At 41.2% G+C, this 21,069-nt stretch overlaps 1 protein-coding gene across 1 annotated transcript in view; it reads right to left on the bottom strand.

Annotated features, from left to right (window-relative positions):
- Positions 1 to 266: 266 nt before the first annotated feature.
- The window catches only part of fam20b (FAM20B glycosaminoglycan xylosylkinase), a 69,950-nt gene continuing 49,147 nt past the window's right edge, over positions 267 to 21,069 (bottom strand). Inside the window, exons 6-8 of the mRNA XM_055641988.1 lie at positions 12,209 to 12,400; positions 4,683 to 4,742; positions 267 to 1,587 (exon numbers count right to left, since the gene is read on the bottom strand). Of these exons, the coding sequence (XP_055497963.1) occupies positions 1,353 to 1,587; positions 4,683 to 4,742; positions 12,209 to 12,400 (487 nt within the window). The 3' untranslated portion in view covers positions 267 to 1,352. The remainder of the gene's footprint in view (positions 1,588 to 4,682; positions 4,743 to 12,208; positions 12,401 to 21,069) is intronic.

Below are 21,069 nucleotides of genomic sequence, written 5' to 3'. Positions count from 1 at the left end.
TTATTGTAAACATCTAATCAAAGGTGGTGCATCTTAAGTTGAGGGAAAGGGAATCGCTATTGACTTTGAAAGTTCTACTGTTTTGGGTAATTCACATGTACGCTTAACACCACAAATATGCACATATTTAACCAACAACTGAAACTTGTCAGTATATAAAATCCTAAAGTATTTTTAAACTGACAATTGGACATACTTTTTTTGTTATATTTAACCTGGGTCCCGATATCTTTAAAAAAAAGAATCAGTCAAGACGACAATAAATATATAAATTCACGACTTTTTAATCCAACCTTTCCTAAAAGAGCAGTCTGAATTGTAGACAGAAATTGTTCAATTGGTCCCATGCTTATATATTGCGTAGTTCTCAGTTTAACTCCCTCCCTCATCATGACTGGCGTGCCCAACAGAGGGGCCTGGCAAAAAAAGCAAAGTCTATCTGCAAGGTCAGGTAAATCTGAATTATCCATGGTGCCCCAGAATGCAAGCTGGTTGGGATTTGAACAATAGTGCTAATGTGAAAAAAATTATGGTGTAAAGTTTGCCATTGCACTTTAAATAGGACAAGAATGACTGAGCACTACTGTTACAAGAAAAAAATAATCCCCATAAAGATTTAAATACTCTGAAGTTAAAGTAAGAAAATATTTTTTGTAGTTTGGGATAAAATTGCACTCACAGATTCTGTCTCTTGTACATCTGGTTTTTTTAAAGCAATTACGGTACTGTATCATATGACCAAATTTTGAAACATCTTAGTTTCTACAACAGATGAGGCGAGCCAATACCTAAATGTGTGGGGTTTATAATGTGTCCATGACATATATTAAATATAACCCTGGTAGGCTTGTAAGTAAAAACTTATCTAGTTGAACAATAATCTGGATTTCACTATCGGCAGTGCAAGATCAAAGATTTAAATAATCTTTAAATTCCCTGCAGGTAATATATACGCAGATTAACCATAGATTTATCAACTTCCTTTAAGACACTTAAAACAGGTCTGCATTATTTGACATAAGATAAAATCACAAAAACATGCTTATATTTGCATTTAAGATCAAGTTAAAGCATTACTTCAGAAAGCATTTTATTGCTTCCTTTTACACTTATCTATTTGTCAGTGCTTCCAAGGTCAGTAGAAATCAGTCCAGCCAATAGATTTTCCAGTACCTATCCCAGGTTAAACCTACTTTACCAAATAATTTATAACCCTAAAGAGAATGAAATGATTTTCTTAAATTTCCTTGAGTTTGTACACCATAATGACCATAATGTGCAAATTCACATTGTTTATGCTTCTTTGACATATGCAGGGAAATTAGTGGTGCTCCGTTTTCATTACGAGCACCTTATTTTAAGTGAGATAATTGCATTCTGTCTTCCACCAGCACTGTGTCTGTACCAAATTGTTCAATGCACTGTTTGATAGTTGCCATGACACTCATCAGCCGCCGATCCATGGCTTCCAAATGGGCATCCGTCAAAACAGGGCTAATAGGATCATGAGACATGGCAGTTCGCATTGTTGTACTGAGAACTCCATTCTTTAGGTAATTTAGCCTGTTCCAGGAGGATACTCTAATGCTGTAAGAAAGAAAGACAATCACAGGTTAATATAGGTCAAAACAAGACAGTGAAAACCGTTTAGAAAAATTACAAAGAATCACAGTTGAGCACAAAAACTTAAATAATAAGAATTTAAATAGAGTAAAAGATGCACAGTACATGCAAATGTAATTGGAAAAATAATGTTTCACATCCATTTTAGTGTTTCTAAAATCAGAATTTTAATAAGTATTTTGCAATCAATGTTCAATTTAAAATTTCAAACTTAAAATTTCATTTTGCAATCTTTACTTCCAATGTTAAGAAATATATTGCTTCTTTGGATTTGAGAATTGGTTGTTTTTAGGTCTACACTTACGGTAGCATTGGGAGATGAAACTGCTACACTGAATTGCCCACAACTTGATGAGGTTTGTTCATATATCAACTGTGTGTGGGAGAATTTCTGATACAAATCATATCTGATTATTGCCATGTGTCTCTTGCAAAATGCATTTCAGTAACTCTATGTTCTCTGTTATTTAGATATCTTTGTTTAAAAATGGGCATACCATAGAATGGTTCATGATTCAAACCTCTATCAATGTTGCTCTTGTAAGTTAGTAAAGGTCCCCACATATTCAGATGCATTCTTTATTTCCTACAGCTCTCGGTAAGAAGGCAATTCATTTGGCTGAGATACATGATATTTATCTTGAAATGTCGTTGAAGACATTAACAGTTGTCCTATAAAGGCACAAAGAAGGTTAATTTAAAACCACTATCCAAGTCCCTCTGTTTCTCACCCCACAGAGATGATGCCACCTGTTTCCAACATAATTTGCCCCATGTGAGCATTTCTGGGATGTTGCCGCATGGGTTGTTAATTGCACGGGTCTCAAAATGTGACTGACAGATTCACAAATTCAAATCCATTGTGTCACAACTGTACCCTGGTGATATTCCTAACATTTATGTGCAGGTCATCCTTTGGATCCTGCACTATGCTATTTAACCGTGCGCCCCTGCAGCTGTTTGGACTGTTACAGGTTGCAACATGGTACCTCTCACAACCGGTTATGTTAAGAGTTGGGTGGGGGAGGTTGCAAGCAATGGTTCAAGGTAGTGGGCTCAGCCCAGTAAAATGTTGTCCATTCGGTCTATTAGTTTTGAGTACAAATATGAGGTATCACTGATGGGGATGAGTCAGAGTATAGAAGAGAGATCGAGCGACTGTCCATATGGTGCCAGCACAATAACCTGGCCCTCAACACCAGCAAAACCAAGGAACTGATTGTGGACTTTGGAAGGAGTACGATGGGGACCCACAGTCCAATTTATTATGTTGGTTGAAAGGGTCAAGAGCTTCAAATTCCTGGGCGTGCATATCTCTGAAGATCTTTCCTGGTCCGAGAACACTGATGCAATTATTAAGAAAGCACATCAGCGCCTCTACTTCCTGAGAAGATTACGGGGAGTCGGTTTGTCAAGGAGGACTCTCTGTAACTTCTACAGGTGCACAGTAGAGAGCATGCTGACCGGTTGCATCGTGGCTTGGTTTGGCAACTTGAGCGCCCTGGAGCGGAAAAGACTACAAAAAGTAGTAAACACTGCCCAGTCCATCATTGGCTCTGACTTCCCTTACATCGAGGGGATCTATCGCAGTCGCTGCCTCCAAAAGGCTGGCAGTATCATCAAGGACCCAGACCATCCTGGCCACACACTCATCTCCCTGCTACCTTCAGGTAGAAGTTACAGGAGCCTGAAGACTGCAACAACCAGGTTCAAGAATAGCTACTTCCCCACAGCCATCAGGCTATTAAACTTGGCTCGGATAAAACTCTGAACATTAATAGCCCATTATCTGTTTATTTGCACTTTATCAGTTTATTTATTCATGTGTGTATATATTTCTATAATGGTATATGGACACACTGATCTGTTATGTAGTCAATGCCTAATATGTTCTGTTGTGCTGAAGCAGAGCAATAATTTAATTGTCCTATCAGGGACATATGACAATAAACTCTCTTGAATCTCGAGACATTCTTTGAGCTGTTAAAAGTTTTAATCTGACTGTACAAATCATTTTAACTACTAGGTGCCAGAATATTATCAAGACTAGAAATGTAACAGTGCTATCTCGTAGATTTTTAATTCAAATCACAAAATGTGCAAAACCAAATAAATAGCAAGGCACTTTCACATTATAATTTGGACGACGGAAATAATTTAAAACACTAAAATGTCAAAGTTTCAGCCCAGGACAATCTACCTCACCACATTTTGCCACTCAATTTCAAAAATATAGTCTTCATTTTTTTTTTAAAACACAAAATGTATTTCATCTGCATTCCTCACATTCATATGAAAACTGCCGTATTTTAATGTATAATTGCTGGACATTTCTGAGATCAATTTCATCTTTCAAACCACATTATCAAAGATTTTGACCTTTATTTTTACATACAAATTCAATTAACACAAAAAAATCTATGTATTTTCCTTTTATACATAAAGGATTGGGATTTACTACTTGGAATTTACATTTTCATTACACTTTGAACTGAAATATTAACTGTTTATCTTTCCATAGATGCTACCTAACCTGTTGAGTTTTTCCAGCCTTTTCTGTTTTTATTTTGTATTCAGTATCTTAATGAACTCACCAAACAGCTTTGTATATTTCTATCAGCATTGGACAACCATTTGTGAATGTACTGGCAGAAGTCACTAAGTTGCCACAAAATTCTACAGGTAGTTGAATTTATTTTCCATTTGCTCCTAGGGTCCGTGGCCAAAATTAGTTTCTGTTCTGCCATACTGGCAGAGATTAGTAAACCAGTATTTTCAGCAATCTTCCGCAGAATTTTCATGATCTGTCCATCTCATGCCAAGTTACGCAAAAGATTTATGATTCCCTTTCACACATTCTAGCTTGTTTTGGGTGTGATCTTGACTATTCAATATCCTGGACAACCAACAACCAATGCAAAATAATTTTCACATTTTAAGAAGACATCTACTTTCATGTCACAATGGACATCTGCAATACGAATGTTAAAGCTACACAACAATTCATATATTAGTAGTGCAATACTTTACAGCAACCTTTAGTAATGTATAGTACTCACATGCAACATTGGTAAACAGATGCTAAAATGCTTCTTTCATCTAAACTTGGATTCCCAAAGCTGAAAACAGAAACACAGATAACTTTAAAATCTTGTTGGTAAAATATTATTTACCTCGTTTATTCCCAACATTAATGCAAATCAATGGAATGTTCTGGTTTTGTACAAAATGTGAACATTAATGTTCTGAGTTAATTACAAAAACACTTTTTTTCCACTGATAAACTCTATATGTATATAAGTTTCCCTTGCAGATTCAAAATCAGTCACAGATGAATATTTTTTGTGTGCTATTTCCATTTTCCTGAAAATTACTGGAAGCTCAAACTTGCAAAAGTGAAGAAAACATGATAGGCCCAATCATTTGATTGGATTCCTCCCAACAGTTTACCCTGGATTTACAGCTGCAACATGCTTTGCTTCTCAATTTTAGCAAGCTGCTGAACTCCCAACTGAGGCTTGGCCTCTGGTGAACTTCGTTCTCAGAAGGGGGTGTTGTGCACATGACCTGCCGTTATCCACAGTGGTGAGTTTTAGCAGTTAGTCCTCTCAGACTACCTTGGCATAAACTACCTTAATGTAAACCCTTGGTAATTACTCTTAGATTTGTCAATTTTGGGGGATGACAAAGGGCCACATAACTCATCACATCTCAGCTGAGAAACATAACCAAAGTTGCTATATCAATCACCTAACAGGAAGGGTATATTATAAAAGTGATCTTTCAGCCAGAAGTACACATTTAAGATTAACCACCAAGGTGTTTCATTGATCGCCCAAGAGGACTAAATATTAAATTTCATCATTGTACACAAGACCCAGCCACTTGCAACACACGCCCCCTTTGATGCACAGAGTTCACTAGTGCCTCGTCTCAGTTAGGAATTCAGCAGATTTGGTAAAGATTGGACAGCAGAGCGTGTTGCAGCTGTAAATCCAGAGTAAGTTGTAGGAAGAAAGTCCAATCAGATATGTTTTAGTCACAGGTTCAACTTGATCAAGTTTGAGTTCCCAGTGGATTAGCAAATTTAAAATGCAGGGATCACCAAGTAATTTTCTCATGAGGCTCATCAGGCAATTCCTGAACACAAAAGCAGAGTACCACATTCTTTCCACCCCAACCCATTCTCCTGAAAATAAGATTCCCTTCTTCAAATGACCTCCTTTCCTAACCCAGACAGCCTTACATCCTGATCTGCTGAGTCTCAGACTGCACTAGAAATTCTACTTTCTTCCAGGGTCTCAGTTATAGGCTGTGGGCCGAGGAGCTTTATTCCAGTGTTTCGTGACCCAAGTCACAGAACTACATGAAATTTTCACATATTGTGTAAAAATATTATATAAATCACCCCTGAAACTTGTCATGAACAGGACTTGCACATTTTTTTATTAAATTAGAGAAAAACCGGAAACGTTTCGGGTATTTTTCGTCCAATCAAAGCATGTGTAACATTGAGTTGTATGCCAGTTGGCCAATCATGCGCTTTGCTTCAGGCTAGCACACAACATGGCTGAGAGGACTTCACTGATGCCTGGTTTACTGGAGATTCCGATGAAGGTTCTTTCTAGTTCTGTGGAATACATGTCGTGGAAACTTGCAGCACGGTAATTGAATTTAGTGAGAAAAGCATTAAGAAGTCTGAAAAATGTGCAGCTAAGTGGATAGAAGTGGAAGAAAGTCTTGAAAGCAAAGTCCCCATTCATTCATTCACTCACTCACTCACTCACTCATTCACTCATTCACTCATTCATTCACTCAATCATTCATTCATTCATTCACTCATCCATTCAATCATCCATTCATTCATTCATTCATACATTCACTCATCCATTCATTCAATCATTCACTCATTCATTCATACACTCACTCACTCACTCATTCACTCATACATGAAGTTGAGGGCCTAAACTATGTGTATCTATAACACAAGGTAAATTAAACATTTTCACTAATGCCAGCTTGTTGTAGTTTAATTCAATTCAATTCAACTTTAATGTCATTGCACAAATACGAGTATGGGTACAACGAAATGCAGTTTAGCGTCAGTCCGTAGTATAGTGCAATATAGAAATAAAAATAAAAATACAGAATAATCAAACAATAATCGAACAATGTGGACGGAGAGACTGGAGAATATCGGCGGTATTATTGTAGAAGCTGTTCCTCATCCTACTGGTACGAGACCTGAGGCTCCTGTACCGCCTCCCTGATGGGAGGAGAGCAAACAGTCCATGGTTGGGGTGGGAGGGGTCTTTAATGATCTTCCCGGCCCGTGTCAGACACCGTTTTCGGTGGAGGGCATCCATGGCAGGGAGCGGGGCACCGATGATGTACTGCGTGGTTTTCACCACCCGTTGTAGTGCCTACCTGTCCGCTACGGTGCAACTGCTGTAGCATACCGTGAAGCAGGTGGTCAGGATGCTTTCGATGGTACAGCGGTAAAAGTTGGTCAGGATCTGGGGGGACAGGTGAGCTTTCTTGAGCCTCCTCAGGAAGTAAAGGCGCTGCTGCGCCTTTTTGATCAGCTTGGAGGTGTTGAGGGACCAGGACAGGTCCTCCGAGATGTGTACCCCGAGGAATTTGTAGTTGGAGACGCGCTCCACCTCAGTCCCGTTTATATGGATGGGGGTATGTCTGCCCCCTCTGATCTTCCTGAAGTCAACAATAATTTCCTTCGTCTTCTTGGAGTTGAGGACGAGGTTATTGTTGGCACACCAGGTTGTCAGGTGCTGGACCTCATCCCTGTAGGCTGATTCGTCGTTGTCACTGATCAGTCCTACCACCGTGGTGTCGTCGGCAAACTTAATGATGGCGTTGGAGCCATTCTTAGGGATGCAGTCATGGGTGAAGAGGGAGTAGAGGAGAGGGCTGAGCACACAGCCCTGAGGCACGCCGGTGTTCAGTGTTATAGTGGAGGAGGTGAGGTTGTTGACCCTAACAGACTGCGGTCTGTTGGTGAGGAAATCCAGTGTCCAATTGCAGAGGAAGGTGGAGATGCCAAGTCCGCTGAGTTTGGTGATCAAGCTGGCGGGGATGACAGTGTTAAAGGCGGAGCTGAAATCAATGAACAGCATCCTGATGTAGGTGTTATTGCTGTCCAGGTGGGTCAGGGGAGAGTGTAGGGCCGCCGATATGGCGTCCTCTGTAGACCTGTTGGTCCGGTAGGTAAACTGATGGGGGTCCAGTGTGGGGGGGAGGCTTGCTTTGAGGTGAGTCAAGATCAGCCGCTCAAAGCACTTAGCAATGACAGGGGTGAGTGCCACTGGGCTGAAATCGTTGAGACTCCCTGTGGCAGATTGTTTGGGCACTGGCACGATGGTTGATGTCTTGAGGCAAGTGGGGACAACACCCTGGGCCAGTGACAGATTGAAAATGTCAGTGAGGACTGGGGATAGTTGTCCAGCACATGCCCTGAGCACCCACCCGGGGATGCCATCGGGGTCAGCAGCTTTGTGCTCATTCACCTTGCTCAGTGCATCTTGTACAGCAGAGGTGGAGAGACTGAGGGGTTGTTCATTCGGGGGTAGAGCAACTTTGGTGGCTGGAGTTTTGTTGTCCCGGTCAAAGCGAGCATTTCCGGAAGGGAGGCGTTGTCTGGGGGGGGGTGTTAACTTTCTGGTAATCAGCAATGGATTTGATTCCTTGCCACATGCGCCTGGGGTCGGAGTTGTTTTGGAAATGCTCCTCAATCCGCCATTTGTGATTAAGTTTGGCATTCCTAATTCCCTTTTTCAGATTGGCCCTGGATGAGCTGTATCCCTCAGCATTGCCAGATCTGAAAGCGGCATCGCGAGCCTTCAGCAGGAGTCTGACCTCCCTGCTCATCTACGGCTTCTGGTTAGGGAAGGTCTTTATCTCTTTGTGGGTGTGACGTTATCAGTGCAGAATTTGATATAGTCCAAGGCTGTTGAGGTGTATGAGTTGATGTCCACTTGGGAGTAAGAGGTGGACTGGGTAACAAACAGACTCCAGTCTGTTTGCTGAAACTGCTCCTGTAAAACAGAGACAGCCCCCTCAGGCCAAACCTTCACTGTCCTCACGGTAGGTTTCACACGTCTGATCAGAGGTGTGTATTTGGGGAGCAGGAACAAAGAGAGGTGGTCAGACTGACCAAGGTGGGGGAGGGGGAGGGCTTTGTAGGCTTCAGTAATGTTAGTGTATACTAAGTCCAGAATATTGTTTCCTCTGGTTGGGCAGGAAACATGCTGATAATAAGTCCGTTAATAAGTCTTTAACATATAATCTCGGAGCTGCCTGCGATAACTTACCGGGAAAAAGTGCTCCGATCGCGGGGCCTATGTACTTAAACATAGTGAAGCCGCGGTCTCAATTAAGAAGCGGCCGATTCGCGAACGCGGAGCCGCAGATCATCTCCGCGGGTGGGGGCGGCTGCACACAGTGCCGTCCGTAGTGGCCGTTTCCATGCCCCAACCACGGGAGAAAAACGGAGGAATATTCATTGCACTTTATAGGCTGCCATTGAAGTGAGAAATGGTCAGAAATGGCTGATGTTTATGTAGAAATGAATTGGTGTATGTGAACTTGAACTAATTTTTCTATGGTAGTAACAGTGTTATTCTCATTAACATTAAGAAGAGGTTGAAATGTTATGAATTGAAGTCCATGCAGACTTAATACTATGAGATGGGGTTTTTTTGTAGCCTCTTACTGACCCTTATACTTAATTATATATGATTACAGTCATATTTACAAGTCATATATATATATATATATATATATTATATATATATATATATATAGGTATAATAATATATAGTTTAAATGGACTGCAACACGGAAATAGGCTGCCCATGGTGTAATATGGGCATTGGCCACTAGATGGCGCTTACTTTCCCGATCTCATTTTCTAATTAGTTTAATTAATTAATGTGCAACGTTTGGCAATGACGAGTTATGACATCCTTCTCAATTATATTTCATCTAAATCTGTGGAAGATTTCATGTAGTTTGGTGACTTGGGTCACGAAAACTGATTTCTAGACACATGTTTGATGCTTGGCCCACAGCCTATTAGTCTTTTATTTGTGATTCTAGGTAAGCCAATAATTCTCAGTGGAAGGCTTCCTATCATGCACAGCCTAAATGATAGTCCCTCGGTGTTCTGCACCCTATTTGACTGTAAGAGGAAAGTGGACTGCTTGACAATCTTTACAATTTGACCAACCTTCACCTGGAAATAAAAATGCAAGTACCATCGATCATATTTATAATTTGCAATTCAGGCTGAAGATCCTGTTCTTTAGCTGGATTTGCATGATCAATGATCACGCACAGCATATGGCATGACAACTACCACAAAGCATTCATGGTTTTGTGTAGACACTGGCTCCAATTTGGTATTTGATTTATAATGGCACCTTCTACACGACATTTGTGGCTAGATCAAGAAACTTGGTCACGTGGGGAGATTGTAGATGCTGGAATCTGGAGCAAAGAACAAACTGCTGATGCAAGTCAAGCAGCATTTGTGGCAGCAGAGTGATATTGAATGTTTTGCGGAGTGATCCTGCATTCTCCCCTTCCTCACCTTGTTTCACTCAGCATCTTCCTTACTTATCAACTTAAGGGCCTGTCCCACAAGCATGCGACTCCATGCGGCAAGCGAGACCTAACGTGGTCGCTTGAGCCGTACGGCCTCGCGGGGCCGGTCCCACTTCGATCGGCGGAGTCGTATGGAGTTGTGCCGAGCTGGTCCCGACATCGTGCAGGGCTCCGAAAAACTGACACTGTTCAAAAGTTCCGCGCGGCAATGGCCTGCCGGCCCCCAGCCGTCTCGACGGGCGTGCGCAGCGTCTTGACGCCGTACGTCACACGTGGACTTCGCTCGAAATTCACGTCACTCACTCGACCTCCGCGCGGCCCCCGCTTCCGGGTTGGTCGCGCTTGCCGCATGCAGGTCGCATGCTCGTGGGACAGGCCCTTTACTCATCTGCAACCTCCTGTCTCAGTTTGTCACGTTTCAACCGCTGTCTCTAATTCCACCCTCATCTGCCTTTTTGATCTCTCATCTGTTTCTACATATCATCCATTAGCCTCCATCCTTTCCCGTCCACCATCTCCATCTGCCCATCAATCTATCTTCACTTGGATCCACCTGTCACTTATCTTGTTTCCTCTCCCCCCCCCCCCCTCCCCTGACTCACATCTTTATAACAGCAATCGCCCTTCTATATTTTCAGTCCTGATGAGGGTTTTGACTCGAAATGTCATGGATCATAACATAAACCTGAATGCTACTATAATGAAACAATAGGAGATATCAGGCCTAAAAAGGATTAACATTTTCTAAAACTAGGTGAATTCAAACAACTACCAAGATAATGTTAGGTTTGTTGTTGATTAGAAGCCAAGTTGATGGAATGACAGTTTGTAAAACTCTTTCAACAATGTTTGACCGCTGAAACTGCCAGGTGAGACAGAGGTTTGCATGCGCCTCTTCTAATCTCATCGACTACATTTGGTGCTCCCAATGTGGCCTCCTTTACACTGGCTGTACCATGTGTGCCTAGGCGACAGCTTTACCGAATACATGCACTTGGTCTGCTAAGGCTTGTTGGATTTCCCAGTTGCTAACCAATTTAATTTCCCTTCCCATTCCCAAGCAGCGTTGTTGGAACGCATCCAATTTATTTTTCATCTTCACATGGATGCATTCCAACAACGTTGCTTGAGTAAGATCTTGAAGACTAGCTACAGAGACCACATCACAAACGAGGAGATCTACTGGGAAACTGCAACAAAGCCACTCAGCCAGGACATAGAGGTAAGCAGGACGAAATTTGCAGGACATGTACTCAGAATGTCACCAGAGCGTGCACCTAAGATAGAAATGACATGGCAACCAGACAGAAGAAGGAAAAGAGGCCGACCAAAGCTCACGGAGGCGAACATTCCAGGAGGATTTGGAAGCCCAGGACGCAAGCCTATCGAGGGAGGAAGACATCACACATAACCAAACAGAATGGTGAAAGCTTGCTGCCCAATGCACTCAACAGTGTGGGAGTAACAACCTCCTCCACCTCTCTTTCCAGACCCCCCCCTCCCCCCCCCCCCCCCCCCCCCCCCACCCCACCGATATCTCTCCCACTGGCTTAACATTTCACTCCACTTCTTTCCTATCTGACACCTTTAATCTTTTCATCTCAAGCCTTTGTCCACTCATCTGCCAAACAACCTCCCCTCACCTGTATCCTGGATAATTTGAGATAATTGAATTTTGGCATTGAATCCATAAAAGCAGTCAAATAAGCAACAACAAAATAAACAGGTATGGGATCTTTTCATCTTTTAACATCACATCCTTGCTTAATTTATATACAGTCTGTTTGCATATAAAGAACATGTAAATATGCAGTGGAGGTAATTAGTGTCAATTTATTCAAATAATTTGTTCTGTCATTTTTATTTATTCTCCTTCCACAAGACTGTGTGGACAAATAAGCACAAAAGCCGATCCGAATATGTAATGTACCAATTAGGAGAACTACAATGAAATTTAAAGTACCTTTTTGCATTGTCCAACAAAATTAACATACTTGCTCCACCATCGTCTTGAAAACTTTCATAGTGATGACGGTCTGCATTACCAATCAAGTAGTCAAAAATAGCAGTATCTACAATATCCAGGAGTCGAGGACCTGAATCATATGGCGGGGTCTTCTTTACAGCATCACAATAACTTTCATCATATTCCCACCTGTAGAAAAATTCAGATTAGTTTATCATATACGCTAGGGTGCAATGAAATTTCTTGTTCATTTGAAGCTCACAGAGTAAACAGAATACATACAGTAATGGTAAATACAATAATAAATCCTCCAACAAGTGCAAAAAAAGCAGAAAGGTGCAAGATTGTGCTATAATCTGAAATAGTGCAATAAAAATTAAAGTACAATTACCGAATAATGGAATGAGGTAAAGCCAAGATTTAAGAAAGTGGCAGTGGAAAAGGTGTAAGCTACATATGGGGAGCAACCTACAGTCCCAGAATAACAACGCAGACATTCACTGATTGTTGCAAGGCTTGCTTTTTGCCTAATAGCAAAGTAGTAGTAATTCTGTTAGGGAATGAGTTACGCCGCATGTGAAGAACATGAGTAATGAGTTATGCAGTTGATCAGCATAACATTTGGGTTGGTAATGGAAAAGACCTAGAAGAAATTTAAAGTAGATCTAACTTCAATGTGAAGAAAGGTGATCTGGCTCAGAAGACGTGGAACCAATGCCAGCAAATAAAAATTATTAAACTGCTGTATAAAACCGGTTAGGTCGCATTTGAAGTATTACTTGCAGTTCTGGTCGCCTCATTACAGGAAGGATGTGGAGACTTTGAAGAGGATGCAGAGGAGATTAACCAGAATGTTGCCTGGATTAGTTTCACGTACAAGGAGAGGTTGGATAAACTTGGGATTGTTTTCTTTGGAACGTCAAACGAAGAGGGGAGACTGATAGGTATATAATATTATGAGGTGCATAGAGTAGACAGAACCTTTTTCCTCAGGGGGGTTATGTCTAACACTAGAGGACATAGCTATAAAGTGAGAGAGGGAAATTTTAATGGAGATATACGGGTTACACGTGGTGGTGTGCTGGAAAGGATTACCAGGGATGGAGGTGGAGGCAGATACGATAGTGACATTTAAGAGGCTTTGAGATGGACACATGGAAGTGCAAGGAGTTGAGGGATATGGATCATGTACAGTCAGATGAGATCGGTTTAACATTGCATCATGTTCAGTGCAAACATTGTGGGGCCTGTTACTGTGCTGTACTCTTCTATGTTCTATAGCAATTAAACAATTAAAGAGGTGTTTTTAGTGCAGGCTAGGTGTACAGTATTTCCAGAAGAGGTTAGAGATGGGGATCAAAGTGTACTTGACTAAGGAGATAGAATATATGATGGAACAAAATTCAGTGAATGGTAAGGCACTGGGGATTGCTGCAGAGCAAGGGATCTAAGAGTACCACTACATAGTTTCTTGAAAATGGCGTTGCAGGTAGATAGATGGGTAGAGAAGGCTTCTCGTACATTGGCCTTCATCAGTCATGGTATTGAGTATAGGATTTGGGAGTTTATGTAATTGTTGTACAAGATGTTGCTTGAGTATTGTGTTCAATTTTGGCCACCCTGCTATAGAAAGGATGTCATTAAGCTGGAAATAGTGCAGAAAAGACTTTCAAGGATGTTGCCAGGACTTGAGGGGCTGAGCCACAAGGAGAGGTTGGGCAACCCAGGACTTTATTCCTTGGAGCACAGGTAGCTGAGGGGTGAGCTTATAGTGTACAAAGTCATGAGGGGATCAGATTGGGCAGAAACACAGTATTTTAACCAGGGTACGGGAATCAAAAGCAAGAGTACATACTTTTAAGGTGAGATGTGCAAGATTGAATACAAACTCGAGGGGCAACTTTTTCCACACAGAGAGCGGTGAATATATGGAACAAGCAGCCAGAGGAGGTAGTTGAGACAGCTTTTAAAATACATTTGGATAGGTACATGGAAAGGAAAGGTTTAAGACAATAAAGGAATCAAATCAAATCAAATCAAGAGGGTATAGGCCAAACAGACAAATGGGACTAGCTTAAATAGGGAATCTTGGCTGGCATGGATGAATTGGGCTAAATAGCCTGTTTCCGTCCCTATGATTCTACAAAAGAAGGTGCTTACGATACACGACAAGTGAATAAATCATCTGAGAAAAGTCCATTTGACATAATACGCTGGCTGACTTGAAATAAAGGAGTCAGTAGCATCAGGAATAACAAAAAATTGGTGAAAAGACTTAAAACAGAATCATGGTAAACAAACCTTTTTCCAATCTGGAAAATGGTTGGCAGTGCTGTTCCCCATTGCTGGGAGCCCATCTTTAACTTGATCTTTATTAATGATTTGAGAATGAGTAAAAGAGGTAAAATCGCAGCCTACAAACATTACCAATCAGAGATGAGATGAACAGTGAGGATTGTCATGGACTGCAAGAGAACATGGGTGTGCTGGCCAAATGGACACATAACTAGCAGATGTCATTTAATTCAGACAAATAAGCGCTGCACTTTCACAGAAAGAATAAGGATGAACACATTAGATATATGCATAGTTCCAAAAGGCTTGAAAAAATAGATAAGCTCGACATTGTTCATTAACCTTTGAAAATAGAAGTTGGGAGAGTACTAGCCCAGGACTTCATAAGCTGAGACAAAGCACAAGAGCAGAGGAATTAATATTGCATCTTTAGAACCCTCACCAATCAGTGTGTTATAAGAAGCCACAGAAGGGATTTACTGAACAGTTAAAGAGTTGAAAGATCTCTACTATGTTTAAATTTGAGAAACTCGGGACCAAACATAAGAATTGAGAGAGTACACAATCATAATAGATTTAAATGAGGTAATTGAAATAAGTTGTTCATATTAGTGGATGGCTCAAAAACCAGGAAACACTGCTTAAATGTGTTTGACAAAAGACTTGGGGAAATGTTTAGAAAACCTTATTTTAAGCAGAGAAAAGAGATAATCTTGAACTTACTGTTTCCAAGTGTGGTGGAATCGAAGTAAATCAGTGTCCACAAAAGGAATTTAGATAAGGTCTTCAGGGAAAATAAATTACAAAGCTATTGGGAAAGGCCAGAGGAATAGAACTAAATAGATTGCTCTGTACTGAGCCTGCATGTAATGTACCAAATCACCTCCATTGGTGCTGTAATGTTTCTATGATTGTACGCATCCTAGTTTGTATTATTGTATATCATACTGATAACTGTTAAGTTAAAATAAATTAATCAGATTTCTTGATGGTGCTAGCAAAATACTGAATAAATTTGAATGAGATCAGTCATTGTTTTTGGAATATTATTTTGAAACTCAACAGTTTTTAACAATACCCAATCTTTTAATTGTTCTACACAAGCAAATATGTTACAATAAACATCCTCCTAGTTGTTCAAGGCCACAACAGACACAGGAAGTAGATTCAGCATCAATACTTAATGAAAATGCAGTTAATAATTCAGGCAAATTAGACGAGAGTATGCAAGCATGTAATTGCTGAAGGCAATAGGAAAGGAAAGATACTCAAGGAGATCCAGGCAAAGAATTGATATTAAGAATTTGGTCGTTCGGCTAAGGGATTAATTTTCTGCTCTAGTTCATTGGAAAGAAATACTGTAGTTATTTTCATTTACATAAAATCTCCATTCCAGCTAGCTGCAAAACTATTAACCTTGAATCACTGGATGCAGTTCTTGTCACCGAGAAACAAGGCTTATCATCAAACACATTACCAATAGAAAGTTGATTTTCACTACGTTGAACTTGGACATTCTGCATAAGAGAGTAGGAAGGGTATTCTAAAGGAATCACAAAAATATAAATTCTGAATTAAGTTACATGGGAGCTTTATACCTTGGCGGTCATGGAAACATAATTTCAGGCTAATTCAAAGGTGACTGCGAAGAAAAACTTCAAAAATAAATTGAGAAGTATGTTGATTTTTTATTAGAGCAATAGAAAGGAAAATATGATTTTTTTTAAAGCATTCACACAGGAAAGAAAAATATCCCAAGACAATTAATATATTTTTTAATGAAAATACAATTTGACGGTGAGACGCAAAATGTTAGATGACAAAAAGCTTAGCCGACGAGGTAGTTTTTGTAGAGGAGGGAGATAGAGGGGGGAGGGTTCCAAAGAAAAATTCGGAACTTAGGCTATAAGCAACTGAAGTCATAGTTGATTATGGACTGAAAATAATCAGGAATGGGGATGAGGCTAGAAATAGAATGCAGTGAGAATGCAGCAAATTGCAGGACTTTATAGAGGCAGAAAGGGCAAGGCAATAAATGAGAATTAGGATGAAAATGTTAAAATCAAGATCTCATTGGAACAGATGCCACTGTGTATTACTGAGCAGTCAAGATGATAGATGAATAAGACTTTATAGTTCTTAGGATAAGTTCATGTCATTGGAGTAGAATTAGGTCATTCGGCCAATCGAATCTACTCCGCCATTTAATCATGGCTGATCTATCTTTCCCTCTCAACGTCATTCTTCTGCATTCTCCCTATAAGCTTTGACACTCTTATTAATCAAGAACCTATCAACCTCCATGGTAAAAATACCCAAAGACGGCCCCCACAATGTCTGTGGCAATGAATTCCACTGATTCACCACCAAATGGTTAATGAAATTCCATCTTGTCTCCTTTCTAAAGGTACGTCATTTTATTATGGCTAGATTCTAACATCCACTCCAATTCCACTTTATCCAGGCCTTTTATTGATCGGTAAGTTATAATGAGGTCACCCATCTTTCTTCCAAACTCCAGCAAGTACAAACGCAGAGCCATCAAGAACTCATCTTGCGTTAACCTAATCATCTCAGGATCACTCTTGCAAACCTCCACTGGACCCTCTCTAATGCCAGCACATCCCCATCTCAGATATGGGATCCAAAACTGCTCACAATACTCCAAATGCAGTCTGACCAGTGCCTTATAAGGTTTCAGCATTACATCCCTGTTTTTATATTCTAGTCCTCTCGAAATGAATACTAACATTGCATTTGCTATGCTTACTACGGATTCAACTTACAAATGAACCTTTTGGAAATCTTGCACCAGCACTCCCAAGTCCCTTTGCACCTACAACTATTGAATTCTCTCCCCATTTGGAAAACAGTCTATGCCTTTATTTCTATGTAACATATTTCTGTGTAACAGGGAGTCTTGGTGATGTCTAGATATCTAGTAAAAACAGGTAGTAAAATGGATATTGTGAGTGCATTAAGTTCACTCGATGGATGGAGAAATTAAGTTGAGCAACATTCATAAATTATTTTGAATTTATTGTACAAGTTGAATGAGAGCTCAGAGCTCTTTTTTAAACAAGCATTTAACTGGTGCTGCAATATCACTCCAGAGTTATTCCACAAACACATCTAAAACATCATGTTTTATAGCAATTTAATTGCCATAAAATATCACACTAATTAACAGGAGTGTGATGGGATGACTTAACATCCCACTCAGGGCGCACAGTGGCGCAACGGTAGAGTTGTTGCCTTACAACACCAGAGACCCATTTTCGATCCTAACTACTATTGCTCTTTCTACACAGTTTGCACGTTCTCCCTGTTACCGCAATGGTTTAATCCAGATGCTCGTTTCCTCCCACATTCCAAAGGTGTGCACATTTATAGGTCTTATCCTTTATAACTATAACACTCTGAGCTGTGTGTGTGTGTGTGTGTGTGTGTGTGTGTGTGTGTGTGTGTGTGTGTGTGTGTGTGTGTGTGTGTGTGTGTGTGTGTGTGTGTGTGTGTGTGGTGTGTGTGTGTGTGTGTGCGCGCGCATTTATGTTGTTTTGTGTGTGTGTGTGATCACATCTACTCAAAGAAACGACGCGCTAACGGGAATTTTTTTTACATATTGCGGTAGATTCACCCCCTGGAGTCAAAAATCGACTTACCTGAAATTTTGTGCTTTAATTTTTGAGTTATTAATAAAGATGTTCACATATCTGAAATGTCTTTGAAAATAAAACCGAGCGGCTTTGGCCGATAACTTCACAATGGCTCTGCGCTCTGCGTGCTGCGTCTGCGCTGCAAGCTGCCCCCCCCCCCCCGCGAGCCACCGCCCGAGCAACATGCTGCTGCTGCCCCGCCGCTCCCCTCCCTCTCCCCTCCCCCCTCCCCCCCTCCCCCCACCCCCCCTCCCTCTCCAAACCCCCCACCCCCTCCCACATGTAACTGCAGATGCTGGTTTAAAACAAAGGTAGACACAAAATGCTGTAGTAACTCAGCGGGTCAGGCAACTTCTGCTGGATATCCCGCAGCTCCGTTCTTGCTCCCCCTCTTCCATTCGCAACAAGGACAGAGCCCCCCTTGTCCTCATCTCCCACCCCATCAGCCGTTTCATACAGCATATAATCCTCCCACATCTTCCCATCTCCATCCCTTTCTGCTTTCCGCAAAGATCGTTCCCTCCGAAACCCCCTGGTCAACTTCCCACCCAAACCACCCCCTCCTCAGGTACTTTCCCCTGCAACCGCAGGAGATGCAACACTTGTCCCATTACCTCTCCCCTCGACTCCATCCAAGGGCCCAAACAGTCTTTCCAAGTGAGGCAGAGGTTCACTAGCACCTCCTCCAACCTCATCTACTGTATCTGCTGTTCCAGATGTCAACTTCTCTACATCGGCGAGACCAAGCGCAGGCTCGGCGATTATTTCGCTGAACATTTCCACTCAGTCCATCTTTACTTACCTGATCTCCCGGTGGCTCAGCACTTTAACTCCTCCTCCCATTCCCAATCTGACCTTTCTGTCCTGGACCTCCTCCATTGTCAGAGTGAGGCCCAGCGCAAATTAGAGGAACAGCACCTCATATTTCGCTTGGGTAGTTTACACCTCAGCGATATGAACATTGACTTCTCTAACTTCAGATAGCCTTTGATTTCTCTCTCCATCCCCTCCCCAGTTCTCCCACTAGTCTTACTGTCTCCAACTACATTCTATCTTTGTCCCGCCCCCTCCCCTGACATTAGTCTGAAGAAGGGTCTCGACCCGAAACGTCACCCATTAATTCTCTCGAGATGCTAGCTGACCCGCTGAGTTACTCCAGCATTTTGTGTCGGCTTTCTAACTGGTGTGGTTTCAGAAATGAAGAATTTACACGAGACACCAAGTAGGAAAACAGGATTAGACATGGAGGTTTGGATAGAGATGCAATGCAATGGCTCAGGTCTTCAAAATGTTTAAAAGGAGAAAGTTCTGATTCATGTAATATATCAAACAAATTGTCTGAAAAAGTAGAGGCAGTAGATATTGAGGTGAAGTAGACTTGGATATGTAGATCTTGACATGCTTTCAGGTGACATCATCAAGGGTCATGGTCAGATGCTTGGCATCTGCAGAAGACATACTGCAAGAACTAGATAAGAAAACATTGCAAGAAATATGCTGGCTACGTCTGGAAGGTTGAGATGGGAACCGGGTGATTGGAGATATTGGAGTTAGAGTCAGCATTGTGAAAGACTGCAATCGTGCATCGATGGATGAGCTGGCATACTGCACCATAGTCATAGAGACCATTTGTGATTTTAATTAGGACTGTACTGTGATCAGTGCAGTCTGATCTGCACTGAATATTGCATTGGTGATGTATCAGAAGTGGAAACATGATTAAAGAGGTTCAACTCCTGTTCCAGCAAAGACGGGTGTGGATTAGAAACAAGACAGATCAGAACAGGAAGATTGAATACAGGGTGTTAATTGGCAAGGATGTAGGAAGATGTTTAAAGACGGGTTATCAGAGGAATTCCGATGATGACACCAGATATGGATAAGGCATGACAGGCCTGAGGAGACAAAATCACTTATTGGTGTCTAACACAATGGTCAGGAAAAATCAATTGAGTGGACAGAGACCGTAGGGGAAACAAGGTTATGACAGCATCTGGACAAAATAAAATTAAACGTCGTATGAAAACTAATTAGAAGAAAAACAAATTCAGGTCTAAGACTATAAATTAGGCTTTTTGTAGTGGTGAGGAATGGAGCAGATACTGTAGGCGTTCTAGGTAGGTACGGAGAGGCAAGATAAAGAAATTGAATTTAAGAAATTAGCTCTGAATAATCAAGCATCATGAGAATGTCAGCAATTGATTTAATCCAAATTTTCTCTCCAATCTGAATTTATTGCTAATTCCTTCAATAATCCTTCATGTAAGTACTCGCATTGCTCTCAAGCTTGCTGCAAAAGTGAAGACCAAGTATATGCAAAGCTGAGAGCAGGTTGAAAAAACAAAGACAACAAAAGGTTTTGCAGGCAACGAAAGTTGCTTTGCAGAACACTGTACAAGTGAGTAACAGAAGCAGACCGATAAATCTGTTTTGTCTTGTTCTTCTTTGTGTTGTTAACGTGTGCACGCGAAAAAAAATAACCCCAAATAGCACGCAGGAAGCATTTTTGAAAATTTCAGGAAATAACATAAAATTCCAGGAAATATGGGATTCTATTTAAGGAAAAAAATTTTGAGGTGTGGAACACTAGTTGCATCAGCGATGGGAGGGAACCTGAATGCAGAGGTGTAGTCAACGACTTTGTTGAGTGGTATGGGCTGAATCACCTGCAGCTCAACACCGACAAGACAAAGTAGTGGTCAACTTTAGGAGGAGAGGAACACCTCTGTCTCCATCAATGGTGGATGTGCAGTTTACCAGGGTGTACAAATATCTTGGAGTGTACCTGGACAGTAAACTGAACTGGTCCAGAAACACTGAAGTCCTGTACAAAAAGGGACAGAGTCACCTGTACTTTTTGAGATGGCTCCGCTCATTGAACATCTGCAGTAAGATGCTGCAGATGTT

The sequence above is a fragment of the Leucoraja erinacea genome, chromosome 10 (genome assembly GCF_028641065.1).
Source record: "Leucoraja erinacea ecotype New England chromosome 10, Leri_hhj_1, whole genome shotgun sequence".
Classification (NCBI taxonomy): domain Eukaryota; kingdom Metazoa; phylum Chordata; class Chondrichthyes; order Rajiformes; family Rajidae; genus Leucoraja; species Leucoraja erinaceus.
The sequence above is the reverse complement of the archived record's forward strand: the minus strand, read 5'-3'. Positions and strand labels throughout refer to the sequence as shown.